General features: G+C 40.1%; 1 protein-coding gene across 1 annotated transcript in view; it reads right to left on the minus strand.

Annotated features, from left to right (window-relative positions):
• Positions 1-24,018, minus strand: part of Fam171b (family with sequence similarity 171 member B) — a 54,534-nt gene extending 30,516 nt beyond the window's left edge. Inside the window, exon 1 of the mRNA XM_051184373.1 lies at positions 23,631-24,018. Coding sequence (XP_051040330.1) covers positions 23,631-23,850 — 220 coding nt within the window. The 5' untranslated portion in view covers positions 23,851-24,018. The remainder of the gene's footprint in view (positions 1-23,630) is intronic.
• Between the last annotated feature and the right edge of the window lie 409 nt (positions 24,019-24,427).

Here is a 24,427-nt window from a genome sequence, read left to right on the forward strand (position 1 = left end):
TCCGGAGACAGATCCTGCCACCCTGCACCAGCACCATCCTGAGGCTGACTTTAACCCAAACTCTCTAGAAATCCTGCCTCCCTACATCACTTCTGTTGAATATTTTGTCACAACTGTGAGAAAGGTCACTAACACAACCACTGATGGGAGATGTCATTCTGTAAATCTGTTTCTCTTATTGATTAATGAATAAAGCACTATTGGCAAATAGGAAAGCAAGATAGGTGGGACTAGGAGACAAGGAGGATTCAAGGAGAGGTAGGAGAAGAGTCAAAATGTAGGACCAAGAGGAGCAAAATGTCCAGACCCTTTCTCCAGTAAGTCAAGACCACATGAAAATACTTAGATTGATAGAAATGGGTTAATATTTAAGACAGAGCTAGCCAATAAGAAATGCTAGTAACAGGCCAACAGCTTTATATCTAATACAGCGTCTCTGTGTGTTATTTGGGGCTGACACAGCTGTGGGACCAGGCTGGCAGGAAAACTGCTCATAACAAACAACTTTTAAAATGACTTTTCTTTTTTTATTTAACATGAGCCCTGCAGATCCAAGTTATATGTGTCAACAGTTCTTTTGTTTTTACAGCTCAATATTTCATGGTAGTGATGTACCAGAGTTGTGTTTAATCATTTACTAATTATAGGATGTGTTTATTTCTACTTGGTAGCTTTTTTAATATAAATAAACCAGGTGTAAACATTTCTGTTATAAAAACAAAAAATAAGAGTCATCCAGCAGGGATTAGTCTGCTAGGTCTTTCAAATATGTTGGTGGGAATAGATATGGGAAAGACAAAAATGCCTTCCAGGAAACCACTATTCCTCAGTATTCTCTCTTGTGAATGAACAGTGGAAATCAGGTTAGATTCATTAACCAGAGTACAGCCCCTTGGGGGCTGATTAAGTGTGAATTATTTGAGATAGAAACAGAGTATTCTTGCTTTCCTTGAAATTTAATGATGTGACATTCTTAATAGTCCCAGTTTTGTATAACTGTTGGACAAAGACCAGATGAGATGATGTATTTCCCAGTGGGTGAACTGTCCATTGATATACACATAGTTGATATTCTGAGAAGGACTGCATCTAAGACTAAGAGTGTCCCCAGAAAAATCCCTCACGAATTTTCACTTCAAGTTTCTTAAAAAGAGAGGCCTGGAGGCAAGGAGGACAGACAGCCTGTGGCACCAGGAGATTGGGCACTACCGTGAGAAAGGATATGGTGGGGAAATGGCAGACAGGCAGAACCATTCATGTGCTAGGAAAAAGAGGCAGATCTGGGGAGAAGAGGGCAGTGAGGAGCAGATTGACATGGGTGGCCTGCCTACCTCCCAGGGGCATGGTGATGTCCCGGCCAGGATTGCTGCCATGGGCCATGTGTTGGTCCTCAACCTTGACATGACTGTGTTGCTCTCCATGGCTCCTGTTACCACTGAGGGTCCTTCACCATCATGGAGTATGGGCTATTACCTGTGACCATGTTGGTGTCTGAGGGATGTGCCCCCACAGGGGGCATGCCAATCTAAGAGGCCTACACTGCCACCCAGGACCATAGTGACTTCCAGGCCCAGACTGCTGCCAAGAGCTGTGTCTGGGAGTGTGGACTATGGCCCTCTACTGTCCAGCTCTATGTTGATGTCTGTGGCTCCTGTTGCCACCAAGGGCTGGGTAGCCCCTAGTCTGGGCTGAAACCCAAAGCCATATTGATGTTTGAGAGTCAAGCTTCTGCCAGAGTCATACAGAACTAAGTGCCCTGTGAGACACCCAGGGCCATGGTGAGATCCATACCCAAACTGCAGCTGGAGCCATGTCTGGGTCGGTCCTGCCACAGCCAGGGTCTGCATTGCTATCCAAAGCTCCTGTTACTATTGAGGGCCATGTGGATGCCTGGGATCTGGGCTGCCACATAGGGTCATGTTGGTGTTAGAGGACAAACTGGTCCAGCTCCTTGCTGTCAGCTGGTTGAAGCAGTGCTGGAGAGCTCACCCTGGTGGTGACAATGAGGGAAAGCTGTCAGACTGATCAACCCAGCTACCACCCAGGCCCAGAATCAGGGCTATGAGTTAGCTCACCCCAACACCCACCTCATCTATGAACTGCTGGAGCATGTAAAGGGGCCAGATCTGTAGATTCAAAGCTGCAAAACCTCCATGACACAGGACAATAGGATATCCAAGAGGAGCCCCAGTGAGGGCCCAGTATTAACAGTGTAGTAGAAGCCAGGGACCGAATACTCATTGCAATGAACATTTGCAAGAAAAGATATATGGACTAAAAGGTATATTGTGTGATTCACTGTGTCACACTACAACTTCCACAATGAGATTTGTTTTAAATTTTATTTTATTCTTGGAGTGGGGTGGGGGTTGGGGGCTTGCAAGGGCAGAGGGCAGATGTGAAGGGAAGGAGAGGTGAGTGGGATCAGGATGTATGATGTGAAATCCACAAAGAATCAATAAGATTTAAAAGTTTCTTAAAAGGACCTGAAATAGCAGCTATCAACTGTTACTGTTTTGACTTCTACAAGTCTAAGCTAGAGGATCTAGAGCTAGACAGAACCAGTTTCTAGAGTCTGAATTTATCCATTCCCAAAGCAAGACAGAGCTCCCTGTGGGAAGTCAGGGGCCTCCATCCCCTGCCAAAAGAACTGTCCACTGGTCATCATCTCTAACCTTTAGTACTTTCCATCTTGCAAAGAAAACAGTAGTATAAAGTACACACAAATTCACAACACTGATGTTTTAAAACAAAAGAAAATGTTGATCGCAGAATCAAAGACCATTCATGGTCTTTTCAGAATTCATTTAGCACAATGCCTTGAGTTTGTCTAAATGCTTCTTTCACAAACTCCCAATTTTTAATACCTTCATCATATGACAAATTTTCTCTCTTAAAATGCATGCAAAACCTTAGCAATTAAATATTGAAAGTGAATCAATCACATGGCTAAAATCAGTAATACAGCATGTACTGTTCTTAAAGCAAACCCCCCAGCAGCTGAAATCTGAAGCAACAGTTCTCAAATAATGCACAAAACTTAGTAAAATGATAAAATATCCATAGACATTCCAGAAGGTATTTTTTTGTCCATATAAGCTCAGCCACACTAACAGCCATTGGGTACCACAAACTAGGAGTTTGCAGTCTCAACAGTCTAGCCTCTTACAATTCAATTCAATTATATTACTGTTCTGTGAAACTCAATTTCCAATGACTGCCCTGATAGGCAGCAAACACTGCATTAGAATGAAATTGAGTGATGGCTAGTTTATGTCAACATAAGATAAGCTAAAGTCATTTGGAAAGAGGGAGTTTCAGTTGAGAAAACACCCCTATACAGCTACACTTGTAGGGCATTTTCTTGGTTAATGATTGATTGATGTGGGAGTGCCCAGGTCACCGTGGTTGCTGTCAACCCTGGGCAGACAATCCTGAGTTGTGTAAGAGAGCAAACTGAACAAGCCAGGAGGAGCAAATCAGTAAACAGCATCCATCCATGGCTTCTGCTTCGCTTCCTATCCCAGGTTCCTGCCCTGACTTCCCTCAGTGATTGAGTATGGCCTGAGAATTGTGATGGAGTACGACCTGAGATTTTTAAGATGAAATAAAACTTTTCCTCCCAAGTTGTTTGTGATCAGGGTAGGAGGAAAAAAAAAAGAAAACCAACTAACCACCAGTGTGATTGTGCTGTTTCTAAGACCGTATCATAAGCCTAAGTCCATGGAATCCGATATTCTTCAAAATTAGAACGATATTATTAAAGAAATTTCCACAAGTTATTGAAATACCCTATTACAGTATGGTTAGTCGTGTCCAAATTGTGACATTTGCAAACAATGCTTTACTTAAAATCTGAGAGCCTTGTCTGAGTCTTCAATTACTTCCTGGGAAGGAGAACTAATAGGTCAAAGGTATGAATGCTTCAAAGCTGCTTGATATGAATTCCTACCTCACTTTCCAGAATGAGAAACCAATTCATTTTTCAGCAGGAGAACATTCCTATTTTATTTCACTATAGTCAATGTATCAATGTAATTGCGCACATCTCTCCAGGGATCTAGCACAAGAGAGACTGTTCAATACAGCTTTAAAATCAGTACTCTTCCTGGTAACTTAGCCTTCCCTCTCTATGCTGTTGTTTGCTTTTGTTTTTCACAAAACCTCTTTTCTGGGTTGAGAGAAGCTTTACCAGGAACACTAAAGGCACAAACAACAGAGAACAAGAGCTTCGCTAGTGTCCTTTCATTGCTTTGCATCTCCACTGGTGGGTTCATACCCTTTAGTCACAGTAAAATAAAGTGGAGATGGCTTAATAAGACCCAGTTCCCTTTTAAAGAAGACTCTGAGCCAAGTATGTTTAAATTAGTGAAGACAAAATGGAGCTTACTTAGAAACTGCCAGGAGCACCCTTCATTCAGCATGTCGCTTTGAAACCTCCTGTCAGCATTCCATTTACCCAGATGAGACCACCCAGGTGGAAGAGTGGTTAGGATTAAATGGAATGAGTCCCAGCAGTTTCTCCAAGGCTCCTTGAATACCTTAGAAAAATGCATGATTTCCCTGAAATTTGACATCTGAAAAAAGTGCTGGATTGCAAAAAAAAAAAAAAAAAAAAAAAAGAAAGAAAGAAAGAAAGAAAAGAAAAGAAAAAGAAAGAAAAATTCAATTACCAGGAGACTATGGTCTGCCTTAAAACCTTAGCCAATATGAACTCCCAGCATGAATTGGAATTGGAGATAGGGTGTGGAATTTATAGATGGTGCCAGTCCTGGAAATTGTAAGCAATGTAACTATTCATTAATTTATGGTTTCTAGTGAAAAGTAAATCAAAAGGTTGTAAAGGACAAAACAGACATGACACAATGCAAACACAATATATACTTTGCATGAAAGGAAAAGTCCACACGTAGCATTTCAGTGTCAAATGTCAATTAAACTTACCCCAGGAAAACTTACTGGATACTAATCAAGAATTATGAATGTGTCAAGTGCATTATGAGCAGCATGTCATACTAGTCTCTGTTTATTAAATGCACTATAATGTCAGTACCTACGTTAAATTTTATGCGTGCTGATATTATATCTAATTTTCCTCAACTTCAGTCTCCAGGCGGTTAAAGCTCTAGTGGGAAGAGCATATAAAAATGGCATGGATAAAGAAGTATTGGTACACAGAAGAGAGAATATGAATTCTAGTCCAGGATATCAAATGTTTTTATTTAAGAATCGATTGATACTAAAACTAAAAGAGTACATAAACTCTAAATTTTAAGGTAAAGACACATCTGGAAGAAAGGAAAGCATGAGGGAGATGTCACCAAGGTTTTCTTTCAAAGGGAAGAAATGCAGTGTTAAAGGGAATGATGGAATGACAGTCAGTCACAACAACAATAAAAGTGAGCCAGGGATCAAAGGGACAACTGAATGTCGCCAGTGGAAGGAGGGCCTAGTCTCTCATAACAAGACATTTTGGGTATTAAAAAGACCTCTCCAAGGTAGGAGTGATAAGAAAAGGGGTCAAGGCCAGACTACAAAAAAAAAAAAAAAAAAAAAAAAAACACAGAGACAGCTGACCTGAACAAGGGAAAGCTCATGGACCCCAAGACTGATAGCTGGGAAACCAGCATAGGATTGACCCAGACCCCCTGAATATGGGTTTCAGTTAGAAGGCCTAGGCAGTCTAAGGGATTTCATACAGTGGAACCAGGATGTATCCCTGGTGCACAAAAGGACTATGGGAGCACATTCCCCATGGAGGGATATTCCCTTAACCTAGAGGCAGGAGGGAGGGCCTAGTCCCTACTCCAAATGACTTGACAGATTTTGTTGATCCCTCCTGAAAGGCATCACCCTCCTTGTGGAGTGGGAGGGGGGGTAGAATGGGAAAGAAGTGGGAGGGGGATAAGAGGGAGGAAAGGAGAGGGAACTGGGATCAATATGTAAAATAAGAAAAAATAATTAAAAAATGATATTAAAAAAAAAGACCTCCAGGAGCAATTTGTAAAACAAGCTGTATAGTGAGAAACTGGAGACAGACACTCAAACACTAGTATCAAAGGAAGAAAAGTCAAAACTAGAACAAAAGTCATAGGAAAGATCCAAGCTGGCAAGTCATGAGTGCAGTGGTGGGTTTTTAATGTGCTGAGATTTTTGTGCTTTGAAGGTAATATTTACTTAACAATTATTTATTAAGCGACAAGTGTCAATTGGGGTGATGGGCTGTCACTGATGATCAGCAAAGCAGAACAAAATAACATTGATCCACACTCTAAGAACAGAAAGTCTCGGCAAGGCTGCAGACAGATCAATAGGCAGTTTCAACTGAGTGCAGGGAGTTTGAGTGAGGAGAACTGCATAGCCAGGACACAAAGCCAGACCAAGGTCCACAACAATTCCTGACAGAAGACAGAAGCTGTGTCAGCAAATCTCCCCTCGCTTTAGCAAGCAGAGGTAATCTAGAGAGAACTGTAGGCAGAGGGGCAAAGAGACCAATCCTAACAAAGGCCTGGCTTCAGGCAGGAGCACTGAGCAGGGAGCGAGTGGAAAGGGAACCGTGAACTCGGCCGGTTATGGGGGACTCATAGCACACTGTTTCTACAAAACTAAACCCCAATAAGACCTTTGTATAAAGACAATTCACATAACAGCCATGGAGATACTTACTAAATACAACAGCCAATGTTGTGGATACATGATCCACATTTGTGAATGACCAAAACATTTGATTTGGTTTCATTATTTCTGTTAGAAAAATAAAATGAATTCATTTAAACATTCCTTGAATTAATCTTGGATTAAATGGACAGAAAAAGTCTAATTTAAAGTAAAGGTTTATTTAGTCAGTAAACATTGGCTAAGCAAGAAGCACTAACACAGGAAGTGTTGCAGGCAGCTCAGGTCATTAGACCATTTGAAGTCTCACAAACATTTTAGACGTTATTTCCAGTTTTAATGTGACAAAAAGCCGTCACTCCTGTCTTCCAGTATCTCATCACTACAGAGTAGTGAAGATAGTATTCCCCAGTTTTAAAACATTTTATTTAAAGCTATGTGGTGGTGGCACACACCATTAATCCCAGCACTCAGGAAGCAGATGCAGGCAGATCTCTGTGAGTTCAAGGCCAGTTTGGTCTACATAGTGATAATTTCAGGACAGCCAGAAAAGAGACCCTATCTTGAAAAACCAATAACTTAATAAATCTTATTTTTATTCAAACAGAAACAATTGAAGTATCAAATGATATGGTAATAGCTGATAGTGAGGTTACAGAATACTATATGAACGTAAATGTAATTCCCTCCAGCTCAAGCCTTGCCAAAAGCTATACAGCGGCAAATCCACCCAGAACCAGACATATTGCATTTTACTACCTCCAAATATGAATAATAATTTCTTGGCAGAAAATATACAATAGTCAAATTTATGGATCAGTCGATTCTGGAAGCAAATTGAACTACATAAAAGAAATCTTCACAGTTCTCAGACAGAATGTTCTGTAACCATGGCAATAGGTAGGCACAAGAAGAAGCACTAAACATTAATCAGTTTGCCAGTTCTGAGTTTAGAACCACCGCACTGGTCTGAAACTTGGTCAATAGCCCACTAAGTGCACTGCCAAGGAACCTGAGCATCAGTGAGACAGGAATGGACCCACCCTGACAGCAGCCCTCTGACTACCCAGCCAAACTGAGAGGCAGGCTTCTGCTATCTATTCACATCATACTTCCACCCCTCCAATAGATACCCAATCCCAGTATCCTCCTTCTCAAAGGCAGGAGGGAATAACACAGGATGAAAATAACCACAACACAATACTGTAAAGTCTGTTTCTTAACTGGCAATAAAGACCAGTGGGGTCAGCATTGCACTCCAATTCAGTAAATAAGCAAATTTAGGAGTCTTCCTTGTTTTTCTGGTATTAAATGGCGATCTCTTCGTTTAATGGAAATCATCTTCTTTCCAGTCTTAGAAGATACTGCACAAAGCATCCTTTCATTAATAAATGCATTTACTAACCTTTTCTTGAGCTGCATATTGCATCCCTCACACTAATATGATATATGGCATGAAATCGTTAGCCTCACAGATCATATTCATTCTAAAGCAACAATTACTGCATAAATAATTTAAGAGAATAGAATATCTTTAAATAAAAATGTTGATATACCAGGAAGAAACAATTAAATTCTAAAGAATTAAAAGGACTGATACTTTTTTAACTTTCAGGTGTTTCTTGAGGCTCATTGAGAATCAGAAATATAATAAAGATTTTAAAGATGTTCAAGAGCTTAAATCATTTCCCTTTATTTCTATCTCATGCTGTACACAAAATAAGTTCTGGACTGGCTAAGATTTAGTATGAACTTTTATCAACAGAACACGTTGTAAGATTAAATGCAGGGTTAAGTTTTTTGGAAGGTGTTATTGCCTAACATTATGTAAGGAATTACTAAGCAAGAATATAGTGATCAATAAATGTGACTCAAGTAAAATGCAAAAGAATGCTACTAAAACATTCTAAAACCCAATTTAAAAGCCTGATCAGACACTGGAAAAGCCAATGTGCAAAACAAAACGTGACACTACAGATTACTGTTCCAAAGAACAACAAAGTCAGGGATAAAAGGGAACAAACACCCAAAGAATGCAGAAGGACGACTCACTAAAAAAGCAGAGTGAAAGAAAGCAAGCAGTCCCAACAACCAGGAAATGCAGGGTGTGTGACTACTTTTCTATTACTATTATGTAGGGTGACAAAGGCCATTTTCACGATCTACAACTTCTTTTGAGAATTAAGTAGATAGCTTTAGAAACACGAAAATTACACAGACTATGTCAGTCAGTAATTCTTTTTCTTTGTATGAACTCCTAAGATAGTCGTATGATGTTAGCTGGGCAGTGGTGGCACATGACTAATCCCAGCACTCAGGAGGCAGAGGCAGGCAGATCACTGTGTGGTCAAGGCCAGCCTGGTCTATACAGTGAATTCTAGGACAGGCTCCAAAGCTAAAGAGAAACACTGTCTTAAAAAAACAAAGAACAAACAACAAACAAACAAACAAAAAGATAGTCTTCCAGTCTTGCTCACATCTAAAAGGCACCCAGCATGACAGTGAACCAGAAAAAAAAAATCCTTACTGACATCAGAATGGTTTATTTATACAAATGAATATTATAGTTATTCAAATGAATTAATGAGGTATAAATGTATCAACAAGGAAAGCCCACCAAATATGATGCTGAGTAAAAAAAAAAAATCATACTTCAGAAGGATATGCCTAACATGTACATCTGTCTCAATTTTCAAATGCAAAATGTTTGACACGAATTTCATAATGGTGATTAATTCTGAGGGAGGGGAAAATGAAATAAGAATAGAGCTGGACTTCATCTTTAAATTCCATTTCTTAACAGAGAGAGGAATGTAAGAAAAATAAAACACAAAGCAAAGACTAGATGGATGCCCATGGTGAGTACAGGGTGTCCATTATATACAGATTGCATGTCTGAACTCTTTCATAGTTAAGGTAAGCTTTTAATTAAAGCAGAGGTAGGAGAGATCGTTTCCATGGCTGAGTCATTTATTTTTACGTGTATCCAAAATGGATTGAAAATGCAGATACCCCTATTTGATTTTGTTCTACCAACTTTCTAAGCTCACGCTGAATTTATTCATCTAATTTGGAGAACCTGCATCACAAACAGTAATGTTTAAAAAACTCCTGGTGAATCCTATTTGGCCTAAATAACCCATGGCTTTCTTTTGCTTCCTACTTACAGACATGGGGTAAGTCATTTCTGAACACTTTTAATATATGGATTTTCATTTCAAGGAAAGTGCCTTAGCATGTTGCTTTGCTTGTGAATTTTGTTTAAAAAATGATATTTTTAAATTATTTAGACATACCTGCCATAACAATTTTAGGATTCAATCAGCCTTAAATTTCACAAGACACAGTCTTCTTGTCTAATCAATACAGGAATCAATTGGCTGCCTCCATTACGATGCTAATGCCCTTCTCAGTTGTGGAGTGACTACATTACTGGAGAGAAACATAATTTACTACTCCTCTGAGGTTAAGTATTTGGGGGAGGGGGAGATTTCATCTGCTTTCCAGTAGAATTGATTTCTAAAGTGAATGTTGCAAGACTCACAATTTGGTGGACAAATGAACCTACCCAACAATACCAAATCCAGAGAGACAAAGGGGCACTGTTGAGCACTGTGGTTTTCTTATTTAAAACACCATCTTTTTTCAGTAAGTTTTCCAAAGGACCAGGGCGCTTTAATTGGCTTATTTGTATGCTGAGAATATTGTTAGCTCAAGTTAAAATTTCCTGGACAGGAAAAAAAAAAGGAAGACAGAAGCTACCATTGTTTGATTCAGTCTTTCTTGTGGGCCAATTTATCCTCTCAGTAAAACAAAGAGGATCAATGGAATACTGGAAAACTAAAGCTCACAGACGAATACCTCACTAATATTTTGCTTTTCAATATATTTTCCTTGTTTGCTTTAGCTGATGTTTCAAAGACAACACTATTTCTAGATTGTTTTTAAAAGGAAAACAAGAATGCTCATATCTCATAAAATGCCTTAGCATTTCTTAGCAGAAGCACACATACAATTTTAGAATAGAAAAAAATAAAACCATGAAAAAACAAATCTAGTATCACAAAAGATGGATACATTTCCTTTTCCGTTTATTCAACCCTTTCTAACAAAATATTAAAGAGTAAAAATCAGTAAGACAAAATGATGATATTTCTACAATATACAATTTCTGAAAAAAAAATCGTCCTTAGTATGTCTAGTGACATTTGTGAGGGCTCATTCCAATAATCCCAGGAAGAGTACTGCCATGAGTTCAAAGTTAGCTTGGGCTACAACATGAACTCTTCCTCAAAAAAAAAAAAAAAAAAAAAAAAAGAGTAGTAGAAGTAATTACTTGATGAATGTTATACATACCATCTCTACCACAATTCTGCCTACTGTCACTATCCATTATCTCCAACTCAAAGAACTTTATTTGTAGATCATATAAAAAACATTCTATATAAATGAGGATAAGAATTTGAATTTCCCCAAATGAGGATAAGAATTTGAATTTCCCCATGCCAGTGTCATAGCACCAAAATGCATGTTTGACCACCAAAGCCATCAGTCCTGAATGATTTCTCAGCCAGCTCCATCAAACACAGAACATTCCATGAGTGTGCAAAGCCCACAGCTGACTCTGACATTCATGGAGCCCAGCTTCCTTACACCCAGAGCTCAGAGACCTCTCATCTCACTCTTCCCATATACAAACTCTTTAAAAGCTCAGCTCTACCCATCCCATCCCTACCCTACCTTACAGTCCTAAAGTGTTACATAACTAGTTACTCCGTTTCATCAAATACTCAAAAATAGCATAACTTTGACATGCCTTGCATCTGAGGATAAGCTATTGAGGACAAATTAGTTCACTGATTTGCAGTGGATGTTTAGAGATGTGTCAGAGCCCCTGAGAAGTATTTTAAGAAGATGGGAAATGCAAAGATTCCTGTTTAGAAGAAAGAATTGTAAGCAGTTCTAAATTAATCCTGTAGAGTGAGGAAAACCTGAAGGTGAGAAAAAGGAGGGAAGTGGGAATGAGCAGGCATGAGGTCATAGCTTGGACCAAAAGGTGACAAACCAAGTGCTAATAAGATTAAAAGAAATAGAAGTGAAAAGAAAAATAATGTAGAACAAGGGGGAAAAAACTTCCTCAAGAAGGAATCTAGGCTTGAGAATGGTTCTTTGAGTTATTGATATAAAAGGGAGTGACAATTCTAGGTCTCAAAGTGTATCATGGGATCAATGAACTTCTCATTTCTCAGTTCATCATAATGCCATAAGCATTTGCCCTAAACTCATAAATCTGGAGTAAACCCTGTTAATTAAAAAGCACTTTGGAGCCATTGGTGTGCTTCTCACCTAGCAGAAAACCATGGAAATATAATCCAGAGCCTCACACTAACAAGGAGACACACTATTACCAATAAATCCCACTCAGCATCTTTCTCATCATTTAATGTTAGACATTGTGGAATACAAATGGGTGGATAAATACATTTATGCTCTAAAGGAATCTAGAGGAAGAATAATGAAACACTGGGAATGGAGACTAATTTAAACAACAAATTTCAGATACAGACTCAACTAGGAAAGGGTCTAAGTGGTTTGTTGAGAGATAATCGTGAGTCAGCAAATGTGATCCATTAGATGGACTTCTGCTGAAGTCAGAGATGAGGAGGAAGCAGGATAGTGCTGAAAGCAAGAGAAAGTCAACAGATTGTAAATCTACCTAGCATTAAGATGGTGTGGGGAATAACGCAGAGCTAGTTAAGATTTTCTGGCCAACAGCTATACAAATCCCATCAGGATTTGCTGATGAAAACATGAGAATTCATTCTTATGCAGAATCCAAGAAGGTGGTGAAACTAAGCAAACCACAAGGATGGAAGTCATAAACTGATAAGAGATCCCCACTTCTGTGTCTGACCTTCCTCTTTTCTGCCCATAGAATACCTGACTCAGGGTAAAGACCAAGGATGGGCTTGTCATCTCCATCACAAACATGGAAGGTTAGGGACAGCATAGACAGAAGGATGGGAAGGAGAAGAACTGCATAAATATGCATACATCTCCCATGAGAGTTATACCTAAGGTAGAGGAAATGGCCAGAGACTAGTGAAACGGGAACCAAAAAAAAAAAAAAACACAAATAGGAAGCATGGAAGAGAGTAATACGGCCAGAATGCACCTTAAATGCCACTGTCACACCATATTGCATGGGCATGCAGATATAAATGTGCTACTTGCACCAATGTAATGATCAAAAAGAATCTTACAAATCCTCCACCCCCACAAACTATGACTTATTTATTTATTGTACTTTTTTCTTCGCTGATTTTTGCACAGTTCTTTTTCAAAATTTTTAAGACAGTAGAAATGGCAGTCTAAAGGGCGTAGGAAGATATCTTTTCATCACAGAGTTATAACTGATTCACTGCTATAAACAATAGTTCTCCCTGTCACTGGGGTGATGTGATATAACCTTCTCCTCAGTCTCTGAAAGCCCAAAAAGACAACATGCTATCTATACATGTGCCCTGAGTTTCCTGGGTGCCAGCCTGAGAGAGAAGAGCCACACTCTGCCCATATGCTTCCCCAGGAAGCCACCTGCCTCATGTCTCAGCTCTCCCAGCCTGGAAGATTTACAGAATTCAATGGACTTTTATTTTTTAATGTAGAAACTGCTTTATCAGGGGCCTGAAGTGCTAAAAGAAAAACCTTTCTCTCCCTTTCTGAACTGTAAACCTCATAAAAACAGAACTTACCTCCCATGTTTTATCACCCAGTTCCCAGGTATTTTTAAATGAACAACTGAATAAAATGCATGCTATATCTAGAAAAATATATATCAATGTATACAGTTTACAGTCATTTTGGTACCTCTTCTTCAGCACTGGGAATTTCCAGTCATGGGGCCTTTTGCTGTGCACACATTTCCAGCCTAACCTGATACCAAAATTCAATTGCATCACAGGTCTCAAGAGCTTCAGCAGAAAGAGGCAATCGCTGTGCAGAGAACTGTATTTTGTAGATACCATAAGAACAAGTAATCAAATCTTGGGCTGTTCACAGGGAAAGAAGGCAAGTTACATGTTTTCATGAGGGTCAGCACATGGCAGAGGGGGGGGCAAGAGAGGAAGGTGTTAATAGACATGAAGATGCACTGTTAGGTGATGTGGAGAATTGACATGTTAAGTAAGAACGGAACAGTGTCTCGTCGAGGCCAAAACACCACTTTGCTTCTAACAGCAAAGGAAAGTTTTCTACCAAATGCTAATATGCTGGCCAGTTTTGTGTCAACCTGACCCTCAATTTTCTCATTTGAGATTCACCCTGCTTCTAGCCCATCCTCTCTGCTCCCTGGTCTGCAGGAACATGAACAGGCAGGCTGTGATATAAGGTCCTATCACCATGAACTGGGCACCAGAACAGCCCTTCTCTCTGTATACTGTTTCTGTTATGACAAGACAAGTAACACAGACGGCATACATGGTACCTGGCAACTAGCAGCAACTCTGTAAGTTTGTTTCAAAGTAAAAACACTGAGGCTGGGGATGTAGCTCAGTTTAGAGCACATATCCAGCATGAATTAAGGATCTAGGTTTGATCTCTAATACAGGGTTTGATCTTTGGTTTGGAGGTTGTTTGGTTGGCTGGTTGGATGTTTGGTTGGTTGGTTGGTAGATTGGCTGGAATTTTTGTTTTTGAGACAAGACCTCATGTAGTTCAGACTGTCCTCAAACTTTTCTTCCTCCTGCCTCTACCTCCCAACTGCTGTGATTACAGCCTTCTTTGGGGATTTCTAACTCCCAGGGTCAGGCCTTATTTGCTGGAACTGCAGGGAGCTTAGGCTCCGGCCTGGCAGGACCCCAAGAGTAGAGAGAGTCATCATCACAGACTAGATAAAGGGCATTCCTTCTATCTCAGGACTCCGTCCTCCCATGAAACAGTCAAGTGATAGGAGTTTACAGCTGTCTGCCAGAGTAAAAGGTTTAGGGCTGTAAGGTGCTCCTCTGCCAGCTTACTGCATAACAGAACTTACATGCAGAACAATTCAAAGTCATGTGACTTATCAAAATGGTGTCTTTCCATACTGGTAGCCATTGTGCAAACAGAACTGAAAAGCCAACTCTGAAACAACTGACCATAGGACTACATCCTAAAAAAATTGCTGTTTTTAAGCCTTCAGGAAGAATTGCTTATATTTTTGTCAAGCATCATAATTTTACCCACCACATTTGCAAAAATAACAGAAAAATTCATGTTAAGAAAGCACAAGCCTGTGTTGGTGGTGCATGCCTTTAATCAGGGGGAGTGGGGGAGAGGCAGGCGGATCTCTGTGAGTTCAAGGCCAGCCTGGTCTACAGAGCTAGTTCCAGAACAGGCTCCAAAGCAATACAGAGAAACCCTGTCTCGGAAAAAAAAAAAAAAAGCACTAAAACCCATGGGAGTCGGAATCATTCCTTTGTTCTTTTCCCAACGAGTACATTTAGAAATGTTTACCTAACTGGGGCAGATTTTCTTATCTGTGGGGATTAGGAAATTTCTTAAAAATCTCATAGACATTGAACACTAGCTGACGAATCCTCTTAGGATTCTTGGGAGACCTTCATGTCTTTCCACTGGCTCCCTGGGATCCCTGCATGATGAAGTGGGAATAGCTAAGATTCCTTCACATACCCAAAGATTCCTCATAGAAAGTGCTTTCCCACTCTGGGAGGCCACTGAAGTCACAAAAAGGTCACAATGCATTGTATGACCTCTCTATAACCACTCAGATACTCACTTCTCACTTCAGCTTGCTTCCTACATTTGACAAGTTTCTTAAGTCAAAAGACCTCCTCTTTATTTGAAATGCTATCGTACAGGAACACTTTTAAAACCCACATTGTTTTGATTCATAAACTTGAACCAGTGATAATGAATGTTTTAAATTACAATAAAAACTCATTCTCTCATATTAGCTAAGAACTAAAGTAGAACATCATTAACTAACAGCTTTATTGGATTTGATAAATACCAGGTGATACAATTTCTTTGAAGAACGTGTTTTAGCTTATATTACTCACTTTTCAAACATCTCCAGAAAAAAAAAAAATTCTTAAGACAAATAATTTTCATTCTAGTCCTAGAGGTCCTGATTTCCAAAACAGTTGTAAAGCAGGTACTACCTGCAATGGGAACATTTCCAATTTTTAATTATGCATTTTGAAATTTAGATATTGCATCACTGTAAATGAAATTGAAGTTGAATCTGAGGTATGGCTACTCCTGACCTCAAGGCTAGGAAACAAGAAGCTGGAGCTAAGGTGTGGTTATTGATTCCTTAGACTAAGTGAGGAAGAACAGTCTGTTTGTTCCATGTACAAGAGACTGTGTTCCCCTTTTTTGGTTAAGGTATATAAGAGTGAGGAAGAATAAACTCATGGCATTTCAGTATTGACTGATCTGCCCTCTTGACCTTCATTCTGTCTCTCTGTCTTTCTTTATTGTCTATAGCTAGCCTTCCCCTCATCCACACTCCCTTATTCAGGTACGGACTTGGGACCGCTCAGCTGGCTCCGATTGCAGCCCCACAAAGTCCGCTCCCGACAATAATCCCAGCTACTCAGGAGGCTAAAGCGGGAAGATTATAAATTCAAGGCCAGCCACTACACCTTAGTAGTAGCACCCTGTCCCTGACAAAACTAATTAAGGGTTGGTGTAGTTTATGTATTAGCCTAGAATGCTTAAGCCTTTGCACCACAAAATAAAGGAAGAAAGGGATATAAAGGAAGGGGAGGAAATGAGAAGCAAGGAAAAGGAAAAAGTTAAATAAATCCTAGCTCTTCTACTAAACTTCCAAAATCCAGCAGCACAAACATATTATAAAATACAATTTGAGGCCAGCCCTTAACTCCAGCACTCATGTAGCTAAAAAAAAAAGGTGGATCTCTGTGAATATGAGACCATCCTTATCTACAAACTGAATTCCAGGTCAGACAAAGCTACATAATGAGACATAATGAAAACAAAACAAACAGACAAACAAACAAAAAAACCCACAGAGGTTCAAGGGAGGTGGTGGCTCATGCCTTTAACCCTAACATTTAGGAGGAAGAAGCTAGCCTGGTCTGTCTGCAGAGCAAGTTCCAGGACAGCCAGGGCTATGCAGAGAAACCATGTCTCAAAAATGAATTATCAATTAATTAACTTAAAAAAATTAGGGGGGCAAAGTTTTCTTTAAATGCATATAACTTTAGAAACCTACATTCATCTAAATAAAAATGAGTAAAAATAGTTTTGGCTTCATGGACACATATTTAATTACTCATAATTTTCATTTCATAGCATGTGTTTTATCACTAACCCATGAGCAGTTTATTTTGCTCTAACTGAATGTGCTTGTCATTTTGGCTGCTATTTCCTCCCTTGCATGGTGTCTCCCTATCTCACTTTTATAGTAAATGGATACTCATTTGGTAACCCTGCCCACCCTGCCTTGGTCACCCAGACATTTACAAACCAATCCTATTCACGCAAGCATGAAAGACGTGGAACACGTGTTTATGTTTGTAAAGGAACATAACCCATTAAGCCATAGTGAGTCATATTCAGGTAACTTAATTTGGACTGTTTCCCAAGAAATAAGGGAGGGCAGAAGTGGCATAAATCACAACGGAGAGAGTACCTGCATCCTCCAGCCAGCTTCCAAGTGTAATCTACATGGTAAGGAGAATAAATCATCTGTTTAACCCTCTGATTTGTTAGTGTCGCATCTCTATTATAAAGCCAACGGACAAACAATTGTAGCAGCAGATCTGTTGGAATAGCACCACAGAAAGTTTGAAGCATGGAAGTCTGTGATACACCTAGAGCAGGAACCTTGGATATAAGCCAGGCCTTCTCACCCTGACCTCTGAGTTGAAGTTAGACATATCTACAGACTTCCAGCTGGCCAAGTAATTACCTAGCTTCGGGGTCCACACGTAGGAATGATAATTGGCTTGACCCAGTAAGAGCTCTACATTTCAGCAGAAGAAATAAATTTAAAATATACCCATTAAGTCAAGGGTAGTGGTGCATGCACTAATAATTCTAGCTCTAAAGAGGCTGAAGGAGGAAAATCATAAATCCAAAGCTAATCCGAGGTACATAAACAAATACAATATTAAAAAAAAAAGGAAAAGTTAACCAAAAATAATAAAACTTATAAACAGCATTTTTTTTTTTTGACATCTAAAAGTCTTCATTAAAGCATAGTCGTTGCTACTGACAAAAATTTACTTAAATTTTAAGTGATTCCCTCAAGAACTATAAAACTTAGAAATTAACTTGGGGGACATGTTAAAAAGAAACTGAAATCTCATTTACAAATGAAATTAATTTCAAATCTGTGTAAGATGTAAGACCCTAACACAGAGAACTGGCTTCATGAACTCCATATTCTGAGAGGCATTATGCATTACTGAGGCTAGCTTTGGTTCCTTAGGTACTGGGGTGAGTTTGACACACTGGAAATGATGGAAAGTGACTGCCACTTCCTCAGCATCCAAAGTTCTCCATGAAACAGCATTTTATGCCTAAGTGAATGTGCTTATGTTCTCAGGCATCATCAAGCAGGTTTTAAAATATAGCTTAATTATAATATGAGCAGTCATAAAAACCATTTACTATGTACAGAAATCTAATGTTTCAGACATGTCGATTATGTCTTCCCAAAAGGCCAATTCAAAAGGCATCCCCAAACAGAATCTTTTGTTTAGTTTTGTTTTGTGTTTTTGAAACAGAGTTTTTCTGTGTAATCCTGGCTGACCTGGAAGTCCTCTATAGATCAGGCTAGCCAAACTCAGAGATCCACCTATCTCTGCATCCAGAGTGCTGTGATTCAAGGCATGGACCACAACTATCTGACCCCAAACAGAAGCTGTTTGTCTAGCTTATGTTTCAATTAAACACTTAAATGCTGAGCTTTTCTAGTTTTAGAATCTTCTAGGTAAGTAAGTGTTCCAAAACATATGTTCTATTGATGAAAAACATTGTACTTGTTTTCTTGCTAAGGCTATTTGGACAAAAGAAAATTAAACATTATACTAGGCCAAGCAAATGAATGACAATAACACTGTGGCTGACCCAGACAGACAGAACTTTGAAAGAGAATCAAGTTCAATATTTATATTCTTGAGGGAAGAGTTTTGTTTCAGAAAAATATTTGGTACAGTTTCTACTGAGTCACATTAAGAGCACTGTGAAAACCACCACAAAACCAACTGGACTCAAATTCAACACAATGACATGTGTTTTTCAACCTGTAATCAGCATGTACTTCATGTTCCCTTTGGTTATTAAAATCCTGGAAAGAAATAATTACCCATCTGGGAATACGGCCTCTAAAGCATGAGGACTTCCAAACAGAATAATTTCTAATCTTACTTTTCCTACTAATTTTTCAAATTCCTTGATCACAAAAAGTAAACAAACACGTTTCACAGATGGGAGATTTAAATGGGGAGAAAACAATGACTACCAGGACAAAAGAAAGGCACAGTTCAGGGGTACAAGTTTGCAAATATATAGACTGAGTAGGTAATCAACCTTAGGAAATGAGGAGGAGAGTTATAATGCTGAGCTGTATGTTGGAAATCTGCTAAGAATACATTTTGGTAATTGCAAGGTGAAAACGGACATGTTACTTGTGCTTTACTATAGTAACTGTTCCACTATGTGTATTAGAATGTCATCCTGAGTACTGTAGATAGGCACTGTGCATTTTTCATACAAAACCATTTCAAGTCATGAGAAAGCGTGAGTACTTCTGTAATTTAATCAACCATTAGATTAAGTGATATAGGTCCCAGCTACATAGAATACTGGGTAATACTCAAATATTGAAGTATACCACCTGACCCAGCAATTCCACTCCTTGGCATTTATTCAAGATACATAAAAGACATGTTCACACAAAGACTTAAGGATGTAGCAGTCTCTATCACCAAAGACAATCTAAATAATCATAACAACAGAAGCAATAAACTAAACTGATGCAATTCTCATCAGTAAAGAGAAGTAAACTACTAATGTGCTAGAAAATTAGTGAAGTCAATAAAAATTATTCTGAGCTAGAGAACTTGAATACAAAAGGTCAAATGATATGGAAATCCACATTTGAAATTCTAGAAGAATGAAAACAGCACAGATCTCCAGGTGAAGGGCAGGGAAAACCTAGGAAGGGAGTCCAGAGAGTTACTGGTTAGATGTAAACACCTAGCTATTAAAATAATGTAGTAGCATGTACATTTACATATGTGCACATATCACCACAAAAAAGAACTGTACTCAAAAAAAAATCAAAACATGAATTAGAAATGGTTAGATGTGTGAGTGAAACAATAATGGCAGAATCGTGAAACTGTGACTGGTACCATCTATCATGATATCTGTTTATTTTATATATATTCAACATTTTTCAAAATATATATATATATATGCACATGACCAAAATTTTTCAGACTGTAAAAATTATGTTTTTCAGGACTCTATGTATAAAAAATGTAAAAAGGCATGGAGAACCTTGCATCTGTGCTTCTTGTGGGAAATTTTAATGCCACTCATTATTTTTTTTCAACTCCCCTTGCCTCCAGCTCCACATGTCTCCTACCTAATGGGCCATCAGAGTGAATATGATATGGCTGATTCAACTACCATCAGCTCCCAAATTAATTCTTCACTAGCCCCTCAAATATCTATTTCTAGCAATGACCGGCACAGATGGGGAGATCAGGACTTCTGCACGTGCTAGAGAAACAAAAGGACCTGACAGATCCCAAATTCGGCCTTTCTTCGCTGCACTCTCTAAAGACAATATCCCATAAGTTAATGAGAAAATAGAAACACATTCTTTTAAATCCTGACTTTTAAAAGTAATGTATGTGTGGCTTCTTTTTTAGCCTTTCTTTTTTCTCAACAACACAGAGAAATTTTCAGAAGAGTGAACAACAGAGAATAACCACCGAGGCCGATGGTCAATTTCTTTGCTCAGTCATACATCACTCAATGTGTCACAGTTTCCTAAATCATGTCTAAGGAAAATTCCATAGATTTCCCATTTCATGTCCAAGGCATGAGAAGTGCCACACAGAGGCGAGAGCAGATCAGGCTCAGCCACGACTATTTAAAGGTGTAATATATTAATACCTGCCTAGGTCACAAGGGGATTATAAGTCCACTGAGGTTAAGAATCTTCCTGACAGAACCTAGTAATTGCCTCAAGTATCAGTATCAACTAGTTCTGTATAGACAACCTAAAAAGAACACTGAATTTAGCTAACATTAAAGATCCAAGATAGATACTTTATCATCTATACTTACAATTCTTTTCATTTAACATTTTATTTTTATACAAATTCTAATGAAGAGTTTCACAAGATGTTAAATATTTAACAAACACTTGGGAAAAGAGTGTTCCCTGATGTCAACATCTTCATCCTCTCTTCACCCACTCATCCAATAGATGAGTATCTAGACATGCCAAATGATCTCTAAGTGACAGAAGAAGTACAGCAGTGACCATAACAAAGTTTATGCCCTCACAGGAAGGCCTATGAGATGCACTGCAGGTCAGGATTGCCAACTCAAGCCTGATGACCTGAGTTCAAGCCCCAGGGCCCATGTGGTGGAAGAAAAACCAGCTCTTGCAAGTTGGCCCCTTGCCTACCTATGAATGACACCTACACCCCCACACCCATTGACATGCCTACATACACACAAATAAATAAATAAGTAAATAGATGCTTTAAAAAGGAGGTAGGTGTGGTGTGGGGGAATCAACCAAGGCAGAAGACATTGCAGATAAGGAGTTAACATACATGCTCAGCCACTTAAGTTTCAGAACTCCATGCAAAGAAAACAAGTGCAGAAGTCTGGCACCGGAACCCAACGCAAATGAAAAAAACATTGTGGCTACCAAGGAGTGAGCCAGGACAAGCGCTGCAAGAGGTAGAAACCAGAGGGGCCAGATCCCTCCACACAACTGTATGATCTGAGCATAGGCCATCTTCCCACTTAATACTTTTACAGAAATGTCTATCTGGGGAAGGAACAAAGGTTGAAATAAGACCCATTCACTGTGGAGATCCCAATGAGTTCAGGGGACATTTTTATTCCATTTGTTTATGGGCTGTGTCAACACTATCTAACTGACAGTAATCTACTGACTGGGTTGTGCTTGTTTACCACTGGACTGGGGATTAGAGTGTTTGAGAAAGACACAAGAGCCATGCTCCTCTTCAGAGCTCAGTGTGAAGTACTAGACAGCAGAGCCTTTATCTCAATTAAGCTACATAAATCAGGGATGGCTAGATTTCTAAATACTGATCCTTTCCCAAATATCCCTCATAAATACCAGAAAATGCATAGTTTAACTTTCACTCTAAATACAAAGGTTCAAATTATTACAGTTATTCACAACTCTCATCAGACCACAATATACAATGGCAATCAAAGTCATTTCACTAATATTCCTGAAAGGCCAAGATATCAGAAATCATGAAACTGACTAACACTCTCCCAGACTCCTATTGCTCTGCTAAGGTAATAAACCTCTCTTGTAATGAAAACACTATCTCCAACTCCTCCAGATTTACCTTAACATCAGCCTCGTGCACTTCCAGGTGTTATCACTTTCAGGTACTAAAAACTGAGTTAGATCCAAACACACTGCATACCTCTCTATTTTAGCCACTTTGAGTGCTATTAATCTGTTTAAGAGGGTGTCAGGAACACAAGCTTTCTCCTGTGCACTGTGGTGATTTCATACTAGGCTCAAAGCCCTCCAAGAAATTAAATCATCGGGACTGTGTCATGAATCACATCTGGCATGCCTCCGAACTGCTTTCTGATGATGAGCAAGCGAGATAACCAAGATGCTGATTCCACTCTACACAATTTCACTTTCAGCATCTTCTATAATGTTACTAGGCAGATTTTAAAACAAAAATCAGAGAGTTATAAATAACTCTCATCTGTGGTTTGTGAAACCTCAGCCCACTAGCCAGAAAACTGGTGGCTTCAAAAACAAAACAAAAAAACAAACAAACAAAAAACAAAACAAACAAAAAATCCACCCCTTTCCTACCCAAAGCCCAGGCAGAATCTACAGTGTAGAAGGTAACTAACTGGGGTTGGGGGCGGGGCAGGGTAAAGGCTATTTAAATTGATAGCCCAATTGCTGACCCAGGAGCTTGGACTGGGGGAGGGGAAGACAGAAAATAGGGGACTGAAATGGTCATATATACTACACCCATATTTCATCACTCCTACCGAATGTATCTAGAGAAGGCTCATTTAAGTTCCACTACAAGGAGATTCCCTCAGGGGGAGGGACAGGCGATGCTACCTAAGCGTCACTCCATGCTTACCCATCTGTCTCCCTTCCTAGTCCCTTCCTTCAACAACAAACTCCTGTTTCATTGTTTTCTTTCATCTTATCGTACCAAATGCATTTTTCCCCTTCTTTGCAAGCCGCCTTAAACCTTTCCTGGGATAAAAAGAGAAATATAATGAAATAAATCGAGATTTCTTTCTCCAGTTCTAAATTTAAATTCAGCAGGCAGGGAGAAACAGTGTAAAAAGCTGTGTGGGTGTATATGGCAAAATTGTACAGTATCTAGGAGCGGATAGAGAACATAATGCTAAAGGGATTTGAGAGCGTGTGTGTGTGTGTGTGTGTGTGTGTGTGTGTGTGTGTGTGTGTGTGTGTAAAAGAAGGGAGGGAAAATAAAAAATAAAAAGATCAGTGGAAGCAGGAACCTTGACTCCCCGCATCCCTCTTTATGGTCCCCAACCCTTCCAAAGCCCACTGCAGTGCTCTACGGGAAGATTTCCTACCCGAGCAAAGAACCAAAGGCCGAACCCGCAACCTGGGAAGACGCAGAGGGATAGGGACCTGCAAGGATAGGCAAGGGGGAGATGGGGAAGGAGCTAAGAATCTGGCAAAGCCAGAGGAGATCGCTGGCACAGATACACAGCAGGGTCGGGCTGCTGGGACCTACCTGGAACCACCAAAGTAGAGGATGCCCCAGGCACCTCTAGCCTCTCCTCCTCCGCCTCCTCCCGCTGCTTTTGCTGTTGCTGCTGCTGCTGCTGGATGAGACTGAGGTCGGAGCGGCTGAGTTCGGCTCTGGTGGCTGCGGGAACCAGCCGAGCCTTCAGCAGCACCGCGGCCAGGCCGAGGAGCAGGGCGCAGGGGATGCGCCGGCAGAGCCTCGCCATGGCCGAGAGCCAGCGGGCCACGGAGGCATATTGCGGGGCTGCGGGCGGCGGCGGGCGCCAGGGCTGCGGAACCCGGCCGCGCCCGCTCGCTCGCTCCCCCTCGCGCCGTCTGTGGTGCACAGCCTCGGCGGGAGGAGGAGCGGGTCGGCAGGAGGACGGCGAGCGAGCGGGCTTCGCATCCTCGCGCACGTGACCGCCGGGAGGGGCGAGCGAGCGGGGACTGGGCCCGCCACCACCAGGCAATGGCTCGGCAAGGTGATGCTGATGCCGGGGCGCTTAGCCAGATGGACACTAGCAAGAGAGGCCTTCTCGGAGGTGGAGGACGTTCGCACCCTCAGTCTATACCGAGGCAACGGGAAAAAGTACAAAGTGAAATAAAATTTTGCCCACTTGACCCCGATGTAGAAAAGAAGGTGACACATTGGTTACCCTTAAGAAACCATGAGATATGATTGGTTCAAAAGCCAGGCTCCTTTAACCCAATATTCTTATCTGCTGTGCCATGCCTCATTACAAGATCAACTGATACTCTCCGGACTTTAAATAAACTTACCTTTTTTTACTTAAATGATAATTT

This window comes from Phodopus roborovskii, unplaced genomic scaffold (genome assembly GCF_943737965.1).
Source record: "Phodopus roborovskii unplaced genomic scaffold, PHOROB, whole genome shotgun sequence".
In the NCBI taxonomy this organism is placed as follows: domain Eukaryota; kingdom Metazoa; phylum Chordata; class Mammalia; order Rodentia; family Cricetidae; genus Phodopus; species Phodopus roborovskii.